Here is a 20251-nt window from a genome sequence, read left to right as displayed (position 1 = left end):
AGTTAACCCTTACCATCACCAACCGTGTTGATACAGTTTATATAAAATCTTATCTGGCTATTTCTGAATCATAGAATCTTCTGAGTCTACATTTTCCATCTAACAAAAGGAATGAGAGATTGAGGATAGTAGGGAGTATCCCATAATCCAAAATTTTTGTCTCTTGCCTTCTTTGTCAGTATCATGCCATCTCTTTTCCAGAAACCAAGAAGAAAAATATCTCCATTAGATACAACCAGCAGAGACTTCTAGTGGGAGACAACCTTTTCCTGCAATGTGTTGCAGAGACCACATTCAATGGACGAGTCTATCTGAACTGGATATTCAATCGACAGAATGTAAGGACACTGTCCCTGCTCCAAATCTTCACAAATCTGCCCACATCCTCTCTCCCTGTCATTCCCACTCCATTGCTACTTTGGGTCAAGAACTAGGCAAAATGGTGCTGAGTAGATCAACAAAGTTGAATACTAAACTGGCATTTAAGGAAGCCAGTCTTGTGGGTGACCTGCATTTCACTTGGCAACATATCCTGGCTCATTAGCGACCTACGTAACATAACAAGAGTGTGGGAAGAAGTGCCAGCTCTTCATCGGGATTTTCTTTGGCTTCCTGTCGAGCTGTGACAAGTTCGGTTCTCAGGAGTGCCCAGTAATCTCAATTGAAATTATTTGCTTTCTTTCCTTCCCACCCCACAGTCCAGGACAACGTCCCGGCGTTGGGAAATTAAAAAACAATTGGATCACGGATCCCCGGTGTACAAGGGCTATAGTAACTTGACCATCTGGAATGTGACTATGGAAGACAAAGGCACGTACATTTGCAGGGAAGGTAACAGCACGGCCCTGCAAGCCAGCGTCACCATCGTAGTGTACAGTACGTAAGACTTTCCTTTCTCACTCTCCTCGGACAACTGGCCCGCCTACTCTCCTCCCGCTATGTATATATATAAATCTCTCAGATGCATTTTCGTTTGCTTTCCTAGTATTATGGTCTCTAAGGCCTCCCCTCCCAATGCTTTGGTGTTTACATCAGAAAAGCTATTGTCAGACAGTTCCTTTTCTATTCTTTCTCTCTGACCTGGGAATTGTATGCTGGGGAGCACTGTGATTGAACTTACATACTTTCACGTCCTGTTGACTAGTTGCAGTTGTCTATTTTAGAAACTTAGGGTTAAGCAGCTCAGCGGTGTTTTGGCCCAGGTAAAGACTAGGTTCTTGAACCTTCAGTCTTCCTTGCCCATTTTCAGTGTTATCTTGGACAACTTGCTGCACCTCGCTCGGCTTCATTTTTCTCATCATCATAATACCATGTTTGAGGGTGATTCTACCTTGTTTTTCTGACACCAATGTCACCTTAGATTTCCTAGTGGAAAGCATTAATTGAGCTTCAGTTTAACATGATTACCCTGTGAAGCCCTTTTCTTACAAGGACACGTATACATACGCATACATATGCTTATACGTGCTCTTGCAAACACATTAATACCCATATCCATCCTAGCACAGTTATATAAACATATTTAACGTTTGCATGTATCCATGAAGACCCTAAGGCACAAATACTAATAACTATCTGCACACAGGTAATACTTAAAAATATAAACACTCACTCTCTGGGTTTATTCTGCAGTAAGAAATTTAACACTTATGGTCAGTCCAACCCTGGTTTATAAGGTAACTTCCTTTAGTCCTTCCAGCCTCTGGGCTCCACAGAGCCACTGGCATCAGCTGCCTTGCCTTCAGTTTCAAGCAAGACGAAACCTGACTAAAGATAGCTTAAGCAATAAGGACAATTATTTCATACAATCAAGAACCCCGAGGTTTACAGTTCACTGCTAACAGACTTCGTGGGTCATCAGTGTCCTCTAGAAACCAGGTTCCTTCCTCTGTTTTGCATTCTTTGTATCTTCAAAGTGCCCCTCGTGCTTCCTCACTCCCAGATCCCATGTACTAATGATAGTGCCTGAGAGGCAGGAAAATATGAACACCCCACAACTTGTGTGTCTTTTTGAGTTTAAAAGTCTTTCCCAGAAGTCCCCTAGCTAATTTCTCCTTTGGTTTTATTGTTCATAGTCACATTACCTGCCAATGTCTAAAAAATCTCCTGGCAAGGAATAAGACCAATGTGACTGGCATACTTATGTGGTTCTTAGCTCACGGGCAGTACTGCCTCTTGAGGGTATTGGGAGTGCATGAGGGCAGTTTTTTCTTTGTCAAAACGGCTGTGGGTTACTCCTGGCATTGATTGGACAGAGCAAGAACTATCTTTTCTAAAAAAAAAAAAAAAATGACAACAGCATCTTCCTCCAGTCCACACTGAGAAACACCAGTTTATGATAGTCAAAATTGACCCCTCTGGTGCTGTGGAAAGGAGGTGACCGCGAACGGGAAGGGTGAACATAATTGGGATGCAGTTATACCTTCTTCTTCTGACTCCGTCCCGGTTCTGCTTTCAGAGAAACCATTCCTCAATGTGAGCTACAAGAGAAGCTGCGTTTATGAAGTGACAGCTGGACAAGGTGTGCTCAAAATGGGAGTAAGGGTGGATGCTTTCCCTCGCCCCAATGTGACCTGGTACGTACGAAAGCCTGGCTATTTCCATTTCCCTGAGTCTCTTACAGTAGTCCGTCTATTTCGCGGTTCACTTATTGTGGCCTCACGATATCGCAGGGTTTTTTTAAATATTCTATTTCATTATTTATCGTGGGCTTTTCACTATATCACAGGATTTTGCAGTACTGTACAGTAAATACTAAAATAAATGTAAGGTTCCTACTTCGCGGATTCTCACCTATCACGGGGGGGGGGGGCGCGTCTAGAACGTAATGCCCCCAATAAGTGAGGGATGACTGTATTTCCCACACTTCAGAGCTGTTCTTTCCATGCGTCCTTACTGAGGCCAGTCATACAGCAGGCCAAAGAAAGAAAAAGAAAAAGAAACATACTGTAACCCCAACCCCACTTTCAGGGCAGTCACAGCTCCGGAACTAGGGCTTTATCTCCTCCTTTGCAGGTTTCTTTGCTTGTTTCCCCTCTCCTTTATTGATCTCTCACGTATTTGAGGGGGGCAATGAGTTTTGTACTCTGAAAAGAGAGGAGGTGATAAGGCTGGGAAGTTAGCCAAGGCCATTGTAGAATTCCACAATCTCAGATTTGGAAGGAGTTTCGAAGGTGATTTCACCCAGTCTAATAAAGGTCCTTGAAGGGTGAGAAGTAATACAATAGAAAGAATATGGGTTTTTGAGCCAGACAAACCTCTGTTCCAATTCCAGGCCATCAAGTTACTAAGCAAGTTACTTAAATTCTCGAAGATTGTTTCTTTATCTGTAAATGCTGGGTGGCAATGTCCTATGTTACAGAATTGTTTTGAGGAATAAAGAATCAATGTTTTTTTTTAAATCTCTATATCTTATTAAAGTAGAGAACTATCTAAGGCTCTGGAGTCAGGAGTGATAGATTTGAAGCTAGACTTTCGGAAGATTAATGTGGCATTCTGTGTGTCATAGGGTTTGGAATGGAGAAAAACAGGGGAAAGAGCTACCAGTTTATGGGGTTAAAGCCATAGTTCCCGTGAGGCCAGTATATGGGCCTGCGTAACCTGGAGGCAGTGGGAATACACGGAGTAGATTTGGGCTACACTGCCGAGGTACAATCCCCAGGATGTAGTGTCCAATTAGATGTGTGAACACAAGCCCAAGGATCAGAAGTGCTTCGCAGTTTTCAGCTTGGGCGGAATGTGAGACTAGTGATGCTATTAACAGTCAAGCTACATATTGAAGCTGGAAACTCGGGAGCCATCAACTGGGAGTGGATGAATACACCCAGGCAGTGTGCACAGAGAGAAACGAGCCCAAAGGCAGAACCCAGCGGAACATGTACATTGGTGGGGTTAAGCCTTTATTATGCTGTTACTGATATTTACACACCACCCTATATGTATTTAGCTCATTAGCAACTCCAAACTTCCTTATCCAATGCCCCCTCTCTCTTTCTTTCAACTGTCTGTGGAAGGATTTTAAGTGTTTGCTTGGTAGGGAACACCTCTCTGAGGGGGAAGGAAATGGAAGAAGAGTTACTGAAGAAGAGAGAAACAATGATTAGAACAATGTCCCAGAAGCTAGGGAGGGAGACCTGATCTCTGAAGTCAAACACTCCAGAAGATCTTAGTTATGACTGCTGAGAGAAGACCACTTGCTTTCATAAATGGGGCAATGCTGGTAAAATCAGAGAACATGATTTGGAATGAGTGTCAGGGAGGAAAATCTAAGTTTCAAGGGTTAACGCTTTGAATGCCATGTATAATTTGAAATTTGGATCAACACGAGAAAAAATTATATCAATATATAACCTGAGGTACAAAAGAAAAAAAGAGAACAAAACATAAAATATGAATTATTCTATTGTTGTTTACATTTATAGCCATTGAAAAAAAGAGTCGCTGGGAACGATGCTGGCACTTTTGGGAAAATTTGTCAGCGTCGCTCCCAGCGACGTTGGCACCCAAAGGGTTAAGGAACAGAGGGAAAGTGAGGAAGTGGAAGCATGTGTGAGGCCATTTTCCAAAAGTTTTGACTGTTAAGGAAAGAGGAAGAGACAGACCCACTTTTTTGACTACCAGTGTGGCTGTACAAAGGTGCTCCAGCCTGGGAATTTCACGGAGATGATCACGCTGCCCTGCCTCCTGCTGATCATGAGGAAGCATAACCGGCACCATGCTAACCGCTCTCTCCCCACCCCTCACAGGTACAAAGACGGAAGACCACTCCCCACAAACCACACCTTTCAGCCTGACCCTCTGAAGTACAAACTCACAATCCTGGAAGTGAGCGTGAAGCACGCTGGCAACTACACGTTCGCTCTGAGCAACACCAAGCATGGACTGTACAAAAACCTCACCATACAACTGATTGTCAATGGTGAGTTGTTGGCCTCTGGAGTGTATGCAACAATTCCAGGCCCCTGTCTCTATCATGTTAGAAACAACGTTCAAAGCAGGAACACAATAGGGACTGCCTCTCTACGCAAGGACAGGCGTCTTGAAGGTGCTGTGTGGTCACCAGGTGTTTGCAGATTAGCTCCCTATGTTGATAGAACTTTCAGATCTCTGATGAACTCATTTCCTATCATTTTTCTGTTACCAGAGACCCTTAAAATTGATCTATTCATATTGAGAAATGTGCTTTGAGGAGGGAAGAGCCGAAACTCCATCTTAGTACCTGCTACTATACATAAAAGGGACTGGAAGGAGGATCACATTGTCCCCCATGACTTATGCTCGATCCACTCCTGATTTCCCTTGAAGGTAGAACAAAATGATATAATCAGGCATCCTGAGCACCACCACTACGGTCTGCATGATAATATCCTTACTGCAATTTTATCTAGTGGCTTGAAAGCCAATGGGACTTAGCTAGTTTGTCCCTTTGCCCAAACCAATGCTCTATTTTAGTTTCTCTGTCTCTGCATTGTCTTCCAGCAGAAGACCTGCCTGCTATTATGAGCAACCTAGCTTACCTTTAACCTACATGTTGGGCTTCTGGTAAGGAGAAGGGAAGTCTGTGAGAAATAAGAGCCATTACTCGATAGACTGGTCCTTTGTTTTCTTTTTTATAGCCTTGTTTCATCAGTGAGAAGAAAGCAGAGAAGCCAGATGGGTCCCTATGTGGCTCTAGGACTATAACTCCCCATCCTTTTTTTTTTTTTTTTTTTTTTTCTCAACACCGAAGCTTTGTAAAGGAACAGGGGTTGAGGGAGGGAAGGAAGCTTCCTGGATTCTTATTCAGCATTTTTGTTTTATACGCATCATAGAGGATCTATGTTATTTGTCCATCTTTGCTTACTATGAATGTTTCCTTGATTTCTCTGGGCTTCCCAATATCAAAAGGAGCAGCCTCATTTGAAAAACTAAAAATAGGTACCACCACTGTCCCCATCACTACCGTAATTGCCATGATTAGAGAATTTCCAGTCTGGACATTGGGGTAAGCACTTGGTGCCTTTTTGCCATCTCTGCTAGTCTCTCAAGTCAGACTTATCACTTGTCACCGTGGCAGTCAAGTGGCCCATAATGAAGGAAAGCTGACCATTAGAACCTATTCTCAAACCCAGATTCTCTGACTCAACCCCTTATTGGCAATGTGACCATAGCAATTCACTTTGCCCTTATGATCCTGTTTCATCATCTTTAAAATAAGCCTCATGAGATCCACCTCACAAGGCGGTCAATGAAGTCTCATCCTTTGCTACCTGATTTTCCCTATCTTCTATCAGAGTCTTCTGCTAACACTGTTGAATATCACTACTTAAACAGCATGTCATAGACACCCTAGTTCTTAAGAAATAGTTTTGACATCAAATGTCCAGACACAGACCATCATCTATTCTAACTAGTCAAATAAATGTCAAACTAAAACAAAGTGCAAAATTCAACATCCTCACCCACCACTATCACTTTCTCTGCATGATAAACCTACTCATCGGCTCAGGGTTTCACCAGTAAGATATCTGAAGAGGAAGGAAAGATGGCAACAAAACCCAGTAACACCTTCTCTCTCTGTTCTATGGGTTCTCTGGTCAAATGCTGTGTAGTTTGTGATTTCTCAAGATCATGTTGTCTGTTTTTTTCTTCTCCTTGTTTTTTTCTCTTATGCTTCCAACTGATGCCTTAGTGATACCACCTTATTAGTTAAACTCAATTCAGAGTTTTTCAGGGCAAAAAAACGAAGATCTCTGCTCATGGCAGATAGGAAACTAAGGGGGCTAGCCACCAGCTGTGATCTCTTTCCCCATGTCTTTACAGAATGACCTGCTGAAGGTCTGTTTTCTCCCCTTATCACAGCACACACTTGCCTATCATAGTCCACTGATGTCCAAAGAAATAGTTGATCTGCAGGCATGGAGGGATGGGGGGTATAAGCCTGAAGTCTCTGCATTGTCTGTCTACATGATCCCTTCCTTACCTGAAAAGAAATCTGGACACTACTTTTTGCTCCTAAAAGAATCAGATAATGAGTCTTATTTAAGCACCCATACAGACAGGGATGCATAGCCCTGCACTAGGGCTATGGGATACATGATTAAGGAATAACTATGGTTTCTCTTTTTAACCTGCATTTGAAAGGGAACCCAAAAAAACTGGAATTATTTTCTGTAGGACGGGCCCTTGTAGTACAGGCTTCCCCCGCTAGGTCAATGTTCTAAGAACCCATCTGTATCAGTGCACCAGCTGGTATTGTTGTGAAAGGTTGTGTTCGGCTTCAGTGAATTTTTTTGAAGACTCTTTCAATGTGTTTGCCCATTCCATGATGGGTGATTTATGAGCATACCTGCCCACACCATGCTCGTTCAGTTTTGGACCAAAAATGACATGGCCCCGTGCCCCACCCTCCTTAGTCACCCAATATTTCCCTGAGTGGCTTTCTCCCCCACTGCATGAGAAATGTCCTCAAAAGGAAGCTTTTTGCCAAAGTGGAAGAGGTGGGAAAAAAATGACAGAATCACTAAAAGGTATCAAAATTGACAAGTTCAAAAACTGTTCTGAGCAGTGGGACAAACATTTTGATAGGTGTATTGCACCAGATGGAGAGTACTTGGAAGGTGACGGAAGTTTAAACATGTGAGAATAAATACACAGTTTTTAAATAAATAAATTCTGGGTTTTTGGGGGCCCCCCTTGTATACTCTAGTAGAGTAAATGAAAAGCAGCATAGCAATACAGCCTAGCAGGAGTAACCCATCATCCCAAAAGGGAAAAAATAACTCCAAATAAAAATGTAGGAAATAGGGGTCAAGAGAGAACAAATGACCCACTGAGGGTCACCCAGCTAGTTCAAAGCACAAGATGATTTAATTCCACACCATTATCTTTTTCATTCTAAACATAGGGGAGTGAGGTTTAGAGTGAGAAAGTGACTTATCCAAAGTATCATGTAGTATGTTAGAAAGCAGCCAGAACTTGGATGTGAAATCCTCTCTGTTAGTGAAGTTACAGGTTAAGCTGTTGTTTTAGAGATTCAAAATAACAATGACTAGACAATGTGGTGATCCTTTTACAGTGTATACAAATACCCAATCACTGTGTTGTATGCCTGAAACTCATGTAACGTTGCATGTCAGTTATACCTCAGTAAAAGCTAACAAAATTAATACAACAAAGTAAATATAATAATTTCTTAAATATGTGAAGATCCATAAAATTAAAAAAACAACAGCCATGACTTAAACAAGATAATATATAACCACCGTGGTCAGTGATCCAGGATCCCTGTTCTGAAAGTGTTTTTCTCATCTGTGTGGTCTGAGATTGCTCTGTACCACCAAGGAAGGAAAAAGAACTCAAGCTCTACTATTTAAGGACATGACAGGGAATTTGCACACATGCCAGAACTTGGTCACATAATCACCCTAGCTGTTAAAGAAGATAAAAACCATGGTCTTTGAATAAGCCACCACGTTCTGTTTTAAAATCTGGTCCTATGGTTGAAAGGGAAAAGAAAGAAAGAAAAAAAACAAGAAGCGTCTGCCATATATACTGTGGCACAAATATAGTTCAGAGACAAAGCCCTGAACTTTGTCCTTATGCTTTTGTCCTTTGCTGCAGTTCTTTGATTAATGCTTATATCATCTCAGACCTGGACAGGATTGTGTTCATATTCTTTGCTTCAATATTTCATGTCACAGTAACAAAGAACAGGTAGTATTTGTTGAATCACTTGACCAGGCCTGTCATGCTGAGTTCAGCTATGCAGGGGGACCAGAGTACAGTGCAGAGCTGGGGCTTTTGGAACGTGTCTCCTGGGCAAGCTTTTGTCCAGGAATCAGACAAGAGAATGATGGGTTGTGTGGCTACATTGCAGCAGGGAAACACTCCTATCTCCCCTGCTGGCCCAGCCTGTGCTACCTGAGGAAAGGGAAAAAGTGCCTTCCCCCATCCTACAGGTTTGAGGTACCATCCCGAACAGGAGACTGTTTGGGTACCCAGCCCCGCCCCCAGTCTGAGCTCAGTTTCATGGGGGGAAGAGAGAGTGGCTCAGGGCTAAGACATTCCGAACGTGAATCCCTTAGAGGCTGTTGTCTGGGAACAGGATGGAGTGCTTATTCCCCTCCTGCAGACCGGGCTGGCACCTCCCCCAGCGGGAAACTCTTTTGACCCGTTCCTGAGCCCAGTAGTCCCACCTGGCTGACTTTGTTTCTGCAGAGGAGATGACTGGCCGCACCCAACCTGAAACTGTAGCAAACCCCTCCTGTGGGAACTAGAGCTGGAGATTCTGGCAGCGGCTGAGTGCTTTGGTTCTGTGATAGGAGCCACTTTTCCATTAGTTCTGTCCCCCTGACACTGCTTGTCTTACCCTACTGAGTTCACAACCTATGATAGGATCTGTAGGTCACGGCCAGCCTGGGCCTACTGTACAACCTTTCTTTGGAAGACTCTGGAAGAAGACCAGACAATCTCAGGCGAAGGAACAATAGCTGACAGGTGGAGGCAAACCTCAGGGAGCCTTAGACATTTTACATATCTGCCCCAGCTCTAAGCTGGAGGAAGCTCACCCTTATATATGGAGTGACCCCCCCCCCACCAGACCCAGGCCCAATAGATCCAGCCACAAACAGGAAGAGTGTGGTAACTGCAGTCAGGTAGCCCAAGGTCAGTTACATGCACCATCTGAAATTACTTGTTCCTGAATTGTGCCCAAGTGGACCTACACTAACACAACCAGAGGTGGGCTGTAGGCCACACCAGAGGTCAACCCAACTAGCAACACAAGAGGCACATCCAAAGGGGCTTCTAACAGCAACCAGACCCTGCTGGGAACAACTCTGCTTTAGGGCACAGCCTCTGTACAGGGACTGATGGTTTATCCTTATAGTCAGCCAACCTGAATGGTTAATTCCACCCACAACAGGGCCAACAGCATTCAAGATCCAACTACAAAAAGAGGGTACACATAACCTGCAAGAAACATTCCTGGAACACTGAGCTCAGGTGATCTGGAAGATTGTGCCATTGAGCCCAACAAGACACCTATATCATAAAGCCATCAAAACAAGTTTGGCAGTCATAACAGATTCACCTAATACACAGAGACAAAATGAGGAGAACAAAGAAATATTCCCCGAATGAAAAAACAAGAGGGATATCCAGAAAAAGAATTAAATGAAATAGAAGCAACCAAAATATCAGATGCAGAATTCAAACTCATGGTTATAAGGATGCTGAAGAACCTGAGGGGAAGAATAGATGATCTCAGTGAGAACTTAATCAAAGTATAGTAAACATTAAAAAGGACATAGAAACCATAAAAAAGAACCAGTCAGAAATGAAAATACAAAATATCTGGAATGAAGAATACACTAGAAGGAGTCAACAGCAGGTTAGATGAAATAGAGGATCAAATCAGTGAATTACACCCAAGAAGAGCATAAAAATGAAAAATAATTTAAAAACAAACAAACAGGAAAGTCTAAGGGACCTTTGGGACAATATCAAGTGTAACAACATCCTCACCTTATCATAGGGGTACCAGAAGGAGAAGAGAGTGAGCAAGGGATCGAGAACCTGTTCAAAAAAATAATGACTGAAAACTTTCCTAACTTGGTGAAAGGACAGATCTCACAAATTCAGGAAGCACAGAGTCACAGTCAAGATGAACTCAAAGAAGCTGACACCAAGACACACCACAATTGAAACGGCTAATGTTAAAGATGAAGAAAGAGTCTTAAAAGCAACAAGAGAAAAGCAGTTAGTTACCTACAAAGTAGCTCCCATAAGGCTGTCAGCTGATTTTACAACAGAAACTTCAGGCCAGATGGGATTGGCATGAAATATTCAAAGTGATCAAAAGTGAGGAACTATAACCAAGACTACTTTTTCCAGCAAGGCTACCATATAAATTTGAAGGCAAAATAAAGAGTTTCCCAGACAAAGCAAAGCTAAAACTGTTCATTACCACCAAACCAATATTGTAAGAAATGTTAAAGGATATTCTTTAAGAAGAAAGGAAAAAGAAATTCAGAGAGAGAGGAACATCAGTATAAAGAATAAAATGACAATAAATAATTAGTGCCTATCAATAATAACCTTAAATGTAAACAGATTAAATGTTTCAATCAAAATAATTAGGGTAGCAGAATGGATTAAAAAAAAAAAAAACATGACCCCACATATACGCTGTGTACAGGAGACACATATCAGAACAAAAGATATACACAGACTAAAGTGAAGAAATAAAAAATAATATTCTATTCAAATGGAAATTAAGAAAAAGCTGGGTTAGCCATACTTATATCTGACAAAATAGACTTCAAAACTAAGGCCATAACAAGACACAAAGAAATTCACAACATAATACTGAAGGAATCGATCTAACAAGGGGATATAATTCTTATAAACATATATGCACCCATAGGAGCACCTAAATGTACGAAGACAATCTTAGTGGACTTTAAGGGAGAGATGAACAACAATACAGTCATTGTAGGGAATTTAACGCATTGTCATCAATGGACAGATCTTCCAGTAAAAGAAATCAACAAGGCTACAGTAACCTTAAATGACATACTGGATTGATATTTACAAAACATTTCATCCCAAAGCAGCAGAATATATCTTCTTCTCAAGTGCACATGGAACATTCTCAAAGATAGATTACAATTCAGGACACAGTAAGTTAACAGATTCAAGAAGATTGAAATCATATCAAGCATCTTCTTGGACCCCAATGGTATGAGACTAAAAATCAACTAAAAAGAAAAAGAAAAAAGAAAACCTGAAAAATGTTCTAAGACATGAAGGCTAAATAGCACACTATTAAAACAATGAATGGACTAACAATGAGATAAAAGAAGAAATAAAAAAATTTACCTGGAAACAATTGAAAATGAACACACAACAATCCAAAATGTGTGAAACACAGAGAAAGCAGTCCTGAGAGAGAACTTTATAGCATTACAGGCCTACCTCAAGAAGCAAGAAAAATCGCAAATAAACAAGCCAACCCTATGCCTAAGAGAACTAGAAAAAGAATGAGAAAAGCCCAGAGTAAGTAGAAGGAAGGAAATAATAAAGACCAGAGAGGAAATAAATGACAGGAAATAAAAAAAACACTATAAAAGATCAATGAAAGCAAGAGCTGATTTTTTTTTGAAAGAAACAGACTCATTAAAAAAAAAAAAAAGAAAGAAAGAAAAGAAAAAAACCAGAGAGGACCCAAATAAATAAAATCAGAAATGAAAGTGAAGAAGTAGTAAGTTACACCAAAAGAATACAGAGGATTGTAAGAAAATACTATCAACAAGTATATGCCAACAAATTGGACAACCTGGGTAAAATGGATAAATTCCTAGAAATATACAACCTTCCAAAATGAATCAGGAAAAAAAAAAACCTGAATAGATCATTACAACTAATAAAATAGAAGCAGTGATCGAAAAGCTCCCGGCAAACAAAATCCTGGACCAGATGACTTCACAGATGAATTTTACCAAACATTCAAAGAAGAATTAATACCTATCCTTCTCAAATAATTTCAAAAAATTCAAGAACAGGGAAGATTTCCAAGCTCTTTTTACAGGGCAGCATTATCCTAATAATAAAACCAGATAAAAGACATTACAAAGAAAGAAAAGTATTAACCAATATCCCTGGTGAACATAAATGCTAAAAACCTCAACAAAATATTAGCAAAGCAGACCCAGCAATACATTAAAAACATCATACACCACGATCAAGTGAAATTTATTCCAGGGATGCAAGGTTGGTACAGTATCTGCAAATCAATAAACATGATATATCACATAAACAAAATGAAGGATAAAAATCACATGATTATATCAATAGATGCAGAAAAAGCATTTGATGAAATCCAGCAGTCATTTATGATAAAAAGAACCTCAGAAAAGTGTGAATGAGTCCATATATGAAAAATATACAACCAGCATCATGCTCAATGGGCATACTACTCAGCCATAAAAAGAGGAAATATTGCTACTTGTGACAACATGAATGAACCTTAAGTATATTGTGCTAGTGAAATAAGTCAGTTATAAGTGGAATATAAAAAAACAAAGTGAATAAACAAAACTAAGAAAATACTGTACATCAACTTAAAACAAAACAACAACAAAATGACCAGAGAAAAATAAACACAAAATAAAACTAAATTCATCACTGGGTCAGTTGGGTCAGTCCTCTTTCCCCCTCCTTCTCCTTATGAGTTATTTAGAACAGATTGGCATCTAAGTCAAGGTCAAACAGGCTAGATGTTTCACTGTCTGTTCCCATCTCTTAGTTAGTGTCGGAATGTTCTGTGGGTCATGGGAAGTCTGAAGAGGTAGGTGGGTCCAGGAAGGCCTCTGGAATTAGCAGTTTAGCTTTCCAAAGTTCTTTCTGTTCCTTCCAGTGTCCTTCCTTAGATAGAGAGATACAAGAAGCTGTCATGCACGTCCTGGTGGGATGGTTCCTTTGGGCTCAAATGGAGCCAAAGGAGCCAGTCAGCCAAGGGAATGAATGAGTTAGAAAAGCATCGTGGGAAGGCCTGAGCCAAAATGGCTTATTCTAAACAAGTAATCATCTATTTTCTCCTTGAACATAACACAGAATCCATGTGTACTTGTGACCCGGAGCCTTCCCTCTCAGGTAGACCTTAGGGATCCCCTGCTAAGTATTGCATGATGAAAAATTCACAGAGGCTATTTCTATAGCCCTGGAAGGAGGTAGACAAGATGAAGAATCAGGGGAATAAGACATAAGGATTTTGCAAAGAATCCTAACTTCTATGTGTCTTGGTTATTTTTTAAATCTCCGCGCATGCCCCCCTCATCCCTTGGGAGATAGAAAGGCAGCAGAAATAACAGGACTCTTCTTTCTGTCACTCAAAAAAATTATTCTCTTTATGACTGAGTAATTTTGCCTTGCATATATATAACATATGGTCTTTATCCTGTCATCTATTTTTTTAAATTATATAACACGTTCATATGTTTTAATTCTCCCCATCAAATAATGATATTTCTTTAGAAACATACTGATTTAGCAAAATGATTTTTAACTATTTGAAAATGCTGAGCAAAATACGCAACATTTTTATGACACTTTAAATTCATATTTTATTTTATTTTTAAAATTTTTGATTTATTTATTGTTTTTCTATTAACAGTTGTCCTACTTTCATGTTTTATTTTAAATGTTATTTTTCCATTACAGTTTACATTCACTATTATTTTGTATTAGTTTCTGAGGTGCAGCATAGTGGTTACACAATCATACACTTTACAAAGGGATCCCTGGACATTTCCACTCGTTTATTAAAGGGCACTGGTTGGCTTCCATGTCTTGGCTATTGTAACTAATGCTGCAATGAACACAGGGGTGCACATGTGTTCTCAAATTTGTGTTTTAGATGTCTTTGATATATATGCAGATGTGGAATTGTTGTGTCATAAAGTAGTTCTATTTTCAAGTTTTCTGAGGAAATTCCATACTGGTTTCCACAGTGGCTGCCCCAGTCTGCATTCCCACCAACAGTGCACTAGGGTTCCCGTTTCTCCACATCCTCGCCAGCACTTGTTGTTTGTTGATTTGTTGATGACGACCATTCTGGCAGATGTGAGATGATACCTCATTCTGGTTTTAATTTGCATCTCTCTGATGATTAGTTGAGCATTTTTTCATGTATCTATTGGCCATCTATATGTCCTCTTTAGAGAAATGTTTATTCAGGTTCTGGCTTTGGAGTTAGACAACTCTGAGTCCAAATTCTACCTCCGCCACTAGCTGCTGTATGGCCTTTGTCAATCCATTGATCTCTCTGAGCTTGTTTTCCTTGTCTTAAATGTGGATAACACTGACTGCCTAGTGGGATTTTAAGGATTAAACAAGATGATAAATGTAAAACTTTATCACAGAACTTCGGCACATAGTAGTGGCACCAGAAATCTCTTGGGTCTGTGAGAATGGAAGCATGGCAAAATACATGGAGCTTCATCCAGTTTTGAAATCTGACAGAACGATGCTTCGCTAGTTCCAAGTGTAAGAAAGGTGTCGCTCAGAGAGCCATGAGGACATAGCAAGCAGAAGAAAATAAGTTTGTTGAGGGAAATTAGCAAGCGGGGACGAAGCCATGCCGCGAATGGCCCAACTCCGGGGCCCTAGGGAAGGAGGGGGTTACTTTATAGGGGGAAGAAAGAAGAAACTATTGAGTTCAGCCGTTATCTCGCAGCTGTGAGTCTGAGGCTCATTGAGGCCAAACGGAGCTCGGGTTGATGTACCCCACTATCACGGGAAACTCCCAGGCAGCTGCAGGCGGGCCGGGGGAGGGGGGGATGGCGTGGGAACCAAGGCTGTCACCTGGTTGTGTGACTTTGCGTATATTTTTGAGTGCTAGCTTTCCTTTTCTTTGAAATAAAACAATACATATTTCTTAGGATTCCTATGAGGATTGAATGAGTTATTGCATTATGATGCCTGGTATAGAGTCAGCCTTAAATAAGCAGCTGCCTCTTTTATTATGGACCAAGTATCTAGTACATTACAGGTGGGCATCCCACAATGGTAGTAGCTTCGCTTCTCTCTTCAGAAAGCAGTCCTGGTCAGTCAGGTAGTGCAAGTGGTCTGCCATTTGACCCCTGCTCGCTCTTAATCTTTTTCAGATCTAAATATAAAGCTCTTCAAATACACTTTTTTTAAACAACTGTCCCCATCCACCCCTGCGGTACACATACTAACACACAATTAGCTGACTTCTTTATTGGAATCATGGTGTTCAGGCTTGCATAAAAAATTGCTGTTGGAATCTTTCCCATGGTTCTTTGCATCCTCAAATTACATGTATTATATTCTAGGCTCACTCAATAATGTTACTCTTTGAAACTGACTAAAGAAAGTGGGTGGGCTCTCTCCAAGTTCTCTGCTCTGTGGAACCTTGAAACAACTTGCCCCAACTTAGTTATGTTTAATTCCAAAAACAACTCCAGCCTGGATTAGTTTAAGCAATCACTGATGGCTTTCTGGGCTACCAAGTTCCCACCGTGATGGTGGTTAGCTTACCCAACCATATTTGAAGGATATAAATGTGACATCTATTTGGCATAATTATGTAGGAACTAGCCTTCTGAGTAATTTGGGGCCTTCTTGACATGTTTGTGATTCAGGGGGTGATTAAACAATGGTGGGAAATGAGACAGTTGTCACTCCCATGTGGCTGTGAATGCATTTAAAACAATGGATCCCATGGCACTGAAAAGAGTAGGTGTTTGGTCTTGACCTTCCACTGTCTGCCTGGAGCTCTAGAAGCCATTCTCAGGAAAGCCAGGAACTCCCAGCAATAAAGGGACCTTTGTGCCAATATTCTTACAGAAGCAGTGTCTTATTCACTACCTGGCATAGTATGTAACATCCAAGAGGCACTCAAGAAATAGTTATTGAATGGGTTAAGAATCTTGTAGACTCAAACAGCCACAGAAATCAGTGCAGAAAGAGAAACAGTAACGACGTAGATTCAATCCACCCTCAGTCTGGCAGATGAGTCACTGAAGTCCAAGAGGGGAAGAGACTGACTCAAGGTCACAGTGACCTAAACATACCTGCCCTGTTCCAAGACAGATGCGCCTGCAAATCCAAATGTGCTTATAGTAGAGGGACTTCGAATTATGATTGGGAGGAGATATCCTTTGTCTTAGAATTTTCAATCAATGCTTATATGAATGTAGATGTCCCAGAGTCTTAAAAGGTGACCCTAGAGCCACCAGACTTAATTATCCATCTTTACACTTTTTGTCCACCTTGATTTTTGTTTTTACTTCATCCATCCATTCATTCCCTCATTCTCATGTGTATGTTTTTCCTTCACCAAACAGCAACCAAAAGTAAATAGTCTTTAATTACTTCCACGATCCCTTTGAAAGGGAGCAGGTCCAGTATCCCATCCAGCATTGTAAGACAAAGACTCCAACCATGTTTTTGACATGTCAGTCATATGTCTCTTCGTTCCCAAGTCCTTAATACTGGAGCCAAGAATGCACTCGATGAAGAAAAAAAAAAAAAAAAGAAAGCTCTGAGATCATGGAAAATGAGGACAATACATGTTGATCCTAAAATTCATTTACGAGAGGAAATCCGGTGACTGTCCTTATTTTACTTGCTTCAAACAAAGGAAAGGGAGTAGGACAAGGAAACTGTGTGAAGGGGAGGTGGGTCTTGTCTCTCCATGGAGCCAGGAATAGACCTTTCTATTGCTGGAGGCAGTCATTGTGAAGGCCAAACTTTCAAGGGCAGTACGGCTCTCAGCCAGAGACACACATTTACATGAGCGGTTCCTTTCCTAGAATTCGGGTGTTTCAGCGGCTGAGAGCTAGCTTTCCGGAGCTCCCACTCTTACCGAGAGATACTTGTTGAGCTTAGAGGAGTTGAAAACCATTTTAGAGTTCGATGTGACAGTCCCAAGAAGCAGAAAAGGAAAGGTGTTGCTGATCGTTGGCTAGAAGAACTAAAGTTAGTCAGTCCTGGGAGGGGAGAAGTAGGAGGGAGGGGGAGAAGTAGGAGGGAGTGGGAGAGAAAATCGCAGGCAGATTGCCAAGTGAGAATCGGCAGGCAACAGTTTGTATTTACAGTACCCAGAAAAAGCAGCATTACTTAAGGATGAAAGAAGCCTGGTTAGTCAGCCCTCCATCCCATCATGTTGAAAAAATTTTTGTTGTGAATGTAATAAAGGCCTGTCAGTTAACTTACATTTTCTGTGAAGAAATACAACTCAGGTCAATTTTTTTTTTTTTTTTTTTTTTAGTGTGAGATATATATTTAATCTTGGAAGTCTGCATGATATCTATATATTTAAAAATAGAACCTCTGTCTTAAAATCCAAGTAACAATTTTATCACCCCTTCGGTATCTTTTTTTATGCTTTACAGTTGTTCCAATTATTTCCTCCTTTTCCCCCCTCTGCCCATCCCACCCCCCTTCCATAGCACACCCCCACCCCATTGTCCACATCCATGGGTCTTTCATATATGTTCCTGACTAATCCCTTCACCTTCTTTCAAATATTCCCCCATCCCTCCTCCCCTCTTACAGCTGTCAGTCTGTTGCATGATTCTATGCCTCTGGTTCTGTTTTGCTCATTAGTTAATTTTGTTCATTAGATTTGTCTTAAGTGAGATCATATGGTACTTGTCTTTCACTGCCTGGCTTATTTCACTTAGCATGATAGTCTCCAGTTCCATTCATCAAAAGGTAGGAATTTCTTCTCTTCTGCATAGGATTCCATTGTGTAGATGTACCAGTGTTTTTAATCAGGTCAGTTTTAAACAGGAGTGCTCAAATACCTAAACCACACCCCCATTTTTATCAAGATTTGAGGGTCAATAGCATGAGAGGCAGCAACATGGGAGAGTGGAATTGTGCTCTGTCACAGCACATAGGACTCGGGCCTCACCCTTTCAAACCTGAGTTTATTGAGCACTTACAATGCACCTAGCACTGACTGTACTAGGCTCTGCAGGCACAGTGCGGAGCAACACTGGTTAGAGCTTCAGCTGTTACTGAGCTTCTGCTCCTGAAGTGATTGGCAGAATGTGGGGCTAAGGGAGAGTGAGACGTCAGGTCTGACGCATGCGTTTCTGTAAAACAGGGCCAAAAGCAGTCCATTGCTAGTGGGCTGTTCTGAAGTTAAATGGGATACTATCTACAAAAAGCACTTCAAAACAGTGCCTGAGGCTTGGTAAACGCTCTATATAAGTTTGATATTATTATCACCATCATCATCATTATTATTGGAAATGTTGAGTGTGTGATATTTATGGGGCACTAGAGCTGTAAACTGTTATAAGAGAGATCTTTGGAGCTAGACTACCAGAGTTCATAGCCCAGCTTGTTTGCTTGCTAGCTATGTGACTTTCTGAAAGCTCCTTCACATTTTAACTTCTTCGTTTGTAAACAGGGATACTCATAGTATTAACCTCAGAGGGTGAGGATTAAATGGGTTCATTTGCATAAAACACTTAGAACAACGTTTTGCACCTAGCTCAATTAACTATTATTAGTATTAGTAGCATTGATGTTATTGGTACAGCAGTCCCTCTCTATATCGCGGTTCATTTATCGCGGCCTCACTGTATCGTAGGATTTTTAAAAATATTATGTTTAATTATTGATTGCGGATTTTTCGCTCAATCGCGGGAGTTTTCGGTGCTGTATACGTATGTCATTAAAGTGACGTGGGTTTAAGAGTGTAGAATAAATGTAAGGTTCCTACTGCGCTGGGGGGGGGGTCTAGAACGGAATACCCGCAATAAGTGGGGGAATACTGTAATATCAATCAATTAGAGAATTGGAGCAAGCAGTTGGATATATAGGTAGGGAACTCAGAAATTAAATTCCTGCAGATCAGGTAGAAGCCTGTTATCGTTGTTAGTTTTCTTAAACCCAAATGCAAACAATAAATGTTACTGAAAATAGAGAAAAGCTTCCCATTAGTTGTTGTAATTAAGTTCAACATGTAACTCTTGGGCACTGACCTTGTGCCAGGGTGCGGAGGTGAACCTAATGTCAGTCTTGCCATTAGTAAGCTTCTAATTCAAAAGCCTATTTTGCAATACACATCTTCTGTCATTTGGGGCCTTGGATTTACTTCTCTTCAACAAGGCTCTATTGTGCCCACTAGAGGTGACATATTTAAAATAATCACAAGTCGGGCACAGGCATTTACCAATCAGATCATGCTTTAGAGCAGGCATGGAGTGTTAGAGGTCTCTCTTGGGTCAGATATTAACTCTTGAGTTGCTGGGTCATGGGGGAGGAGTCTATTCATGGGGAGGGACCAGGCTGGTGGTCGTGAGGATAGGGTATTTAGGAAGCTGGGAGCAGCAGCTATTTAAAAACTGATGTAGAAATATTTCAGCATTCTAACCATTGGGATTCCTTTACTGGTAATGCAGCGAAAATATTAGCCTAATGTGGGGCCTTAATCTCTGCCATCTTCTTTTCTTGTCCAGAAAAACCTAAGATCTATGAAAAGGATACAGATCTGAAGAACATCCAGCCAATACTCCTTGGCAGTCAGAACATCCTTCGCTGTACAGCAAGTGGCCTGCCTGTGCCCTCCTTCATGTGGGCCTGGGAACCCTGCAGCCAGAAAGATGAGCTGTAAGTGGCCCGCAGGCCAAAGGACTCTACCTGGTCTAGACTCTCGGGTTAACTGAGCTACACGAGGGACTGACAGGCTTACGATCTTACCGGGAGATTTTTCTCTTCCATAGGA

General features: G+C 41.1%; 1 protein-coding gene across 1 annotated transcript in view; it reads left to right on the top strand.

Annotated features, from left to right (window-relative positions):
- Positions 1 to 20251, top strand: part of LOC149990424 (vascular endothelial growth factor receptor kdr-like) — a 147608-nt gene that overhangs the window by 66863 nt on the left and 60494 nt on the right. The window contains exons 7-11 of the mRNA XM_090264466.1: positions 202 to 338; positions 699 to 876; positions 2459 to 2576; positions 4746 to 4918; positions 19986 to 20136. Coding sequence (XP_090120592.1) covers positions 202 to 338; positions 699 to 876; positions 2459 to 2576; positions 4746 to 4918; positions 19986 to 20136 — 757 coding nt within the window. The remainder of the gene's footprint in view (positions 1 to 201; positions 339 to 698; positions 877 to 2458; positions 2577 to 4745; positions 4919 to 19985; positions 20137 to 20251) is intronic.

This window comes from Furipterus horrens, unplaced genomic scaffold, assembly GCF_987537825.1.
Source record: "Furipterus horrens unplaced genomic scaffold, mFurHor1.1.pri manual_scaffold_17, whole genome shotgun sequence".
NCBI classification, from domain to species: Eukaryota; Metazoa; Chordata; class Mammalia; order Chiroptera; family Furipteridae; genus Furipterus; species Furipterus horrens.
This window is presented reverse-complemented; position numbering and strand designations above follow the sequence as displayed.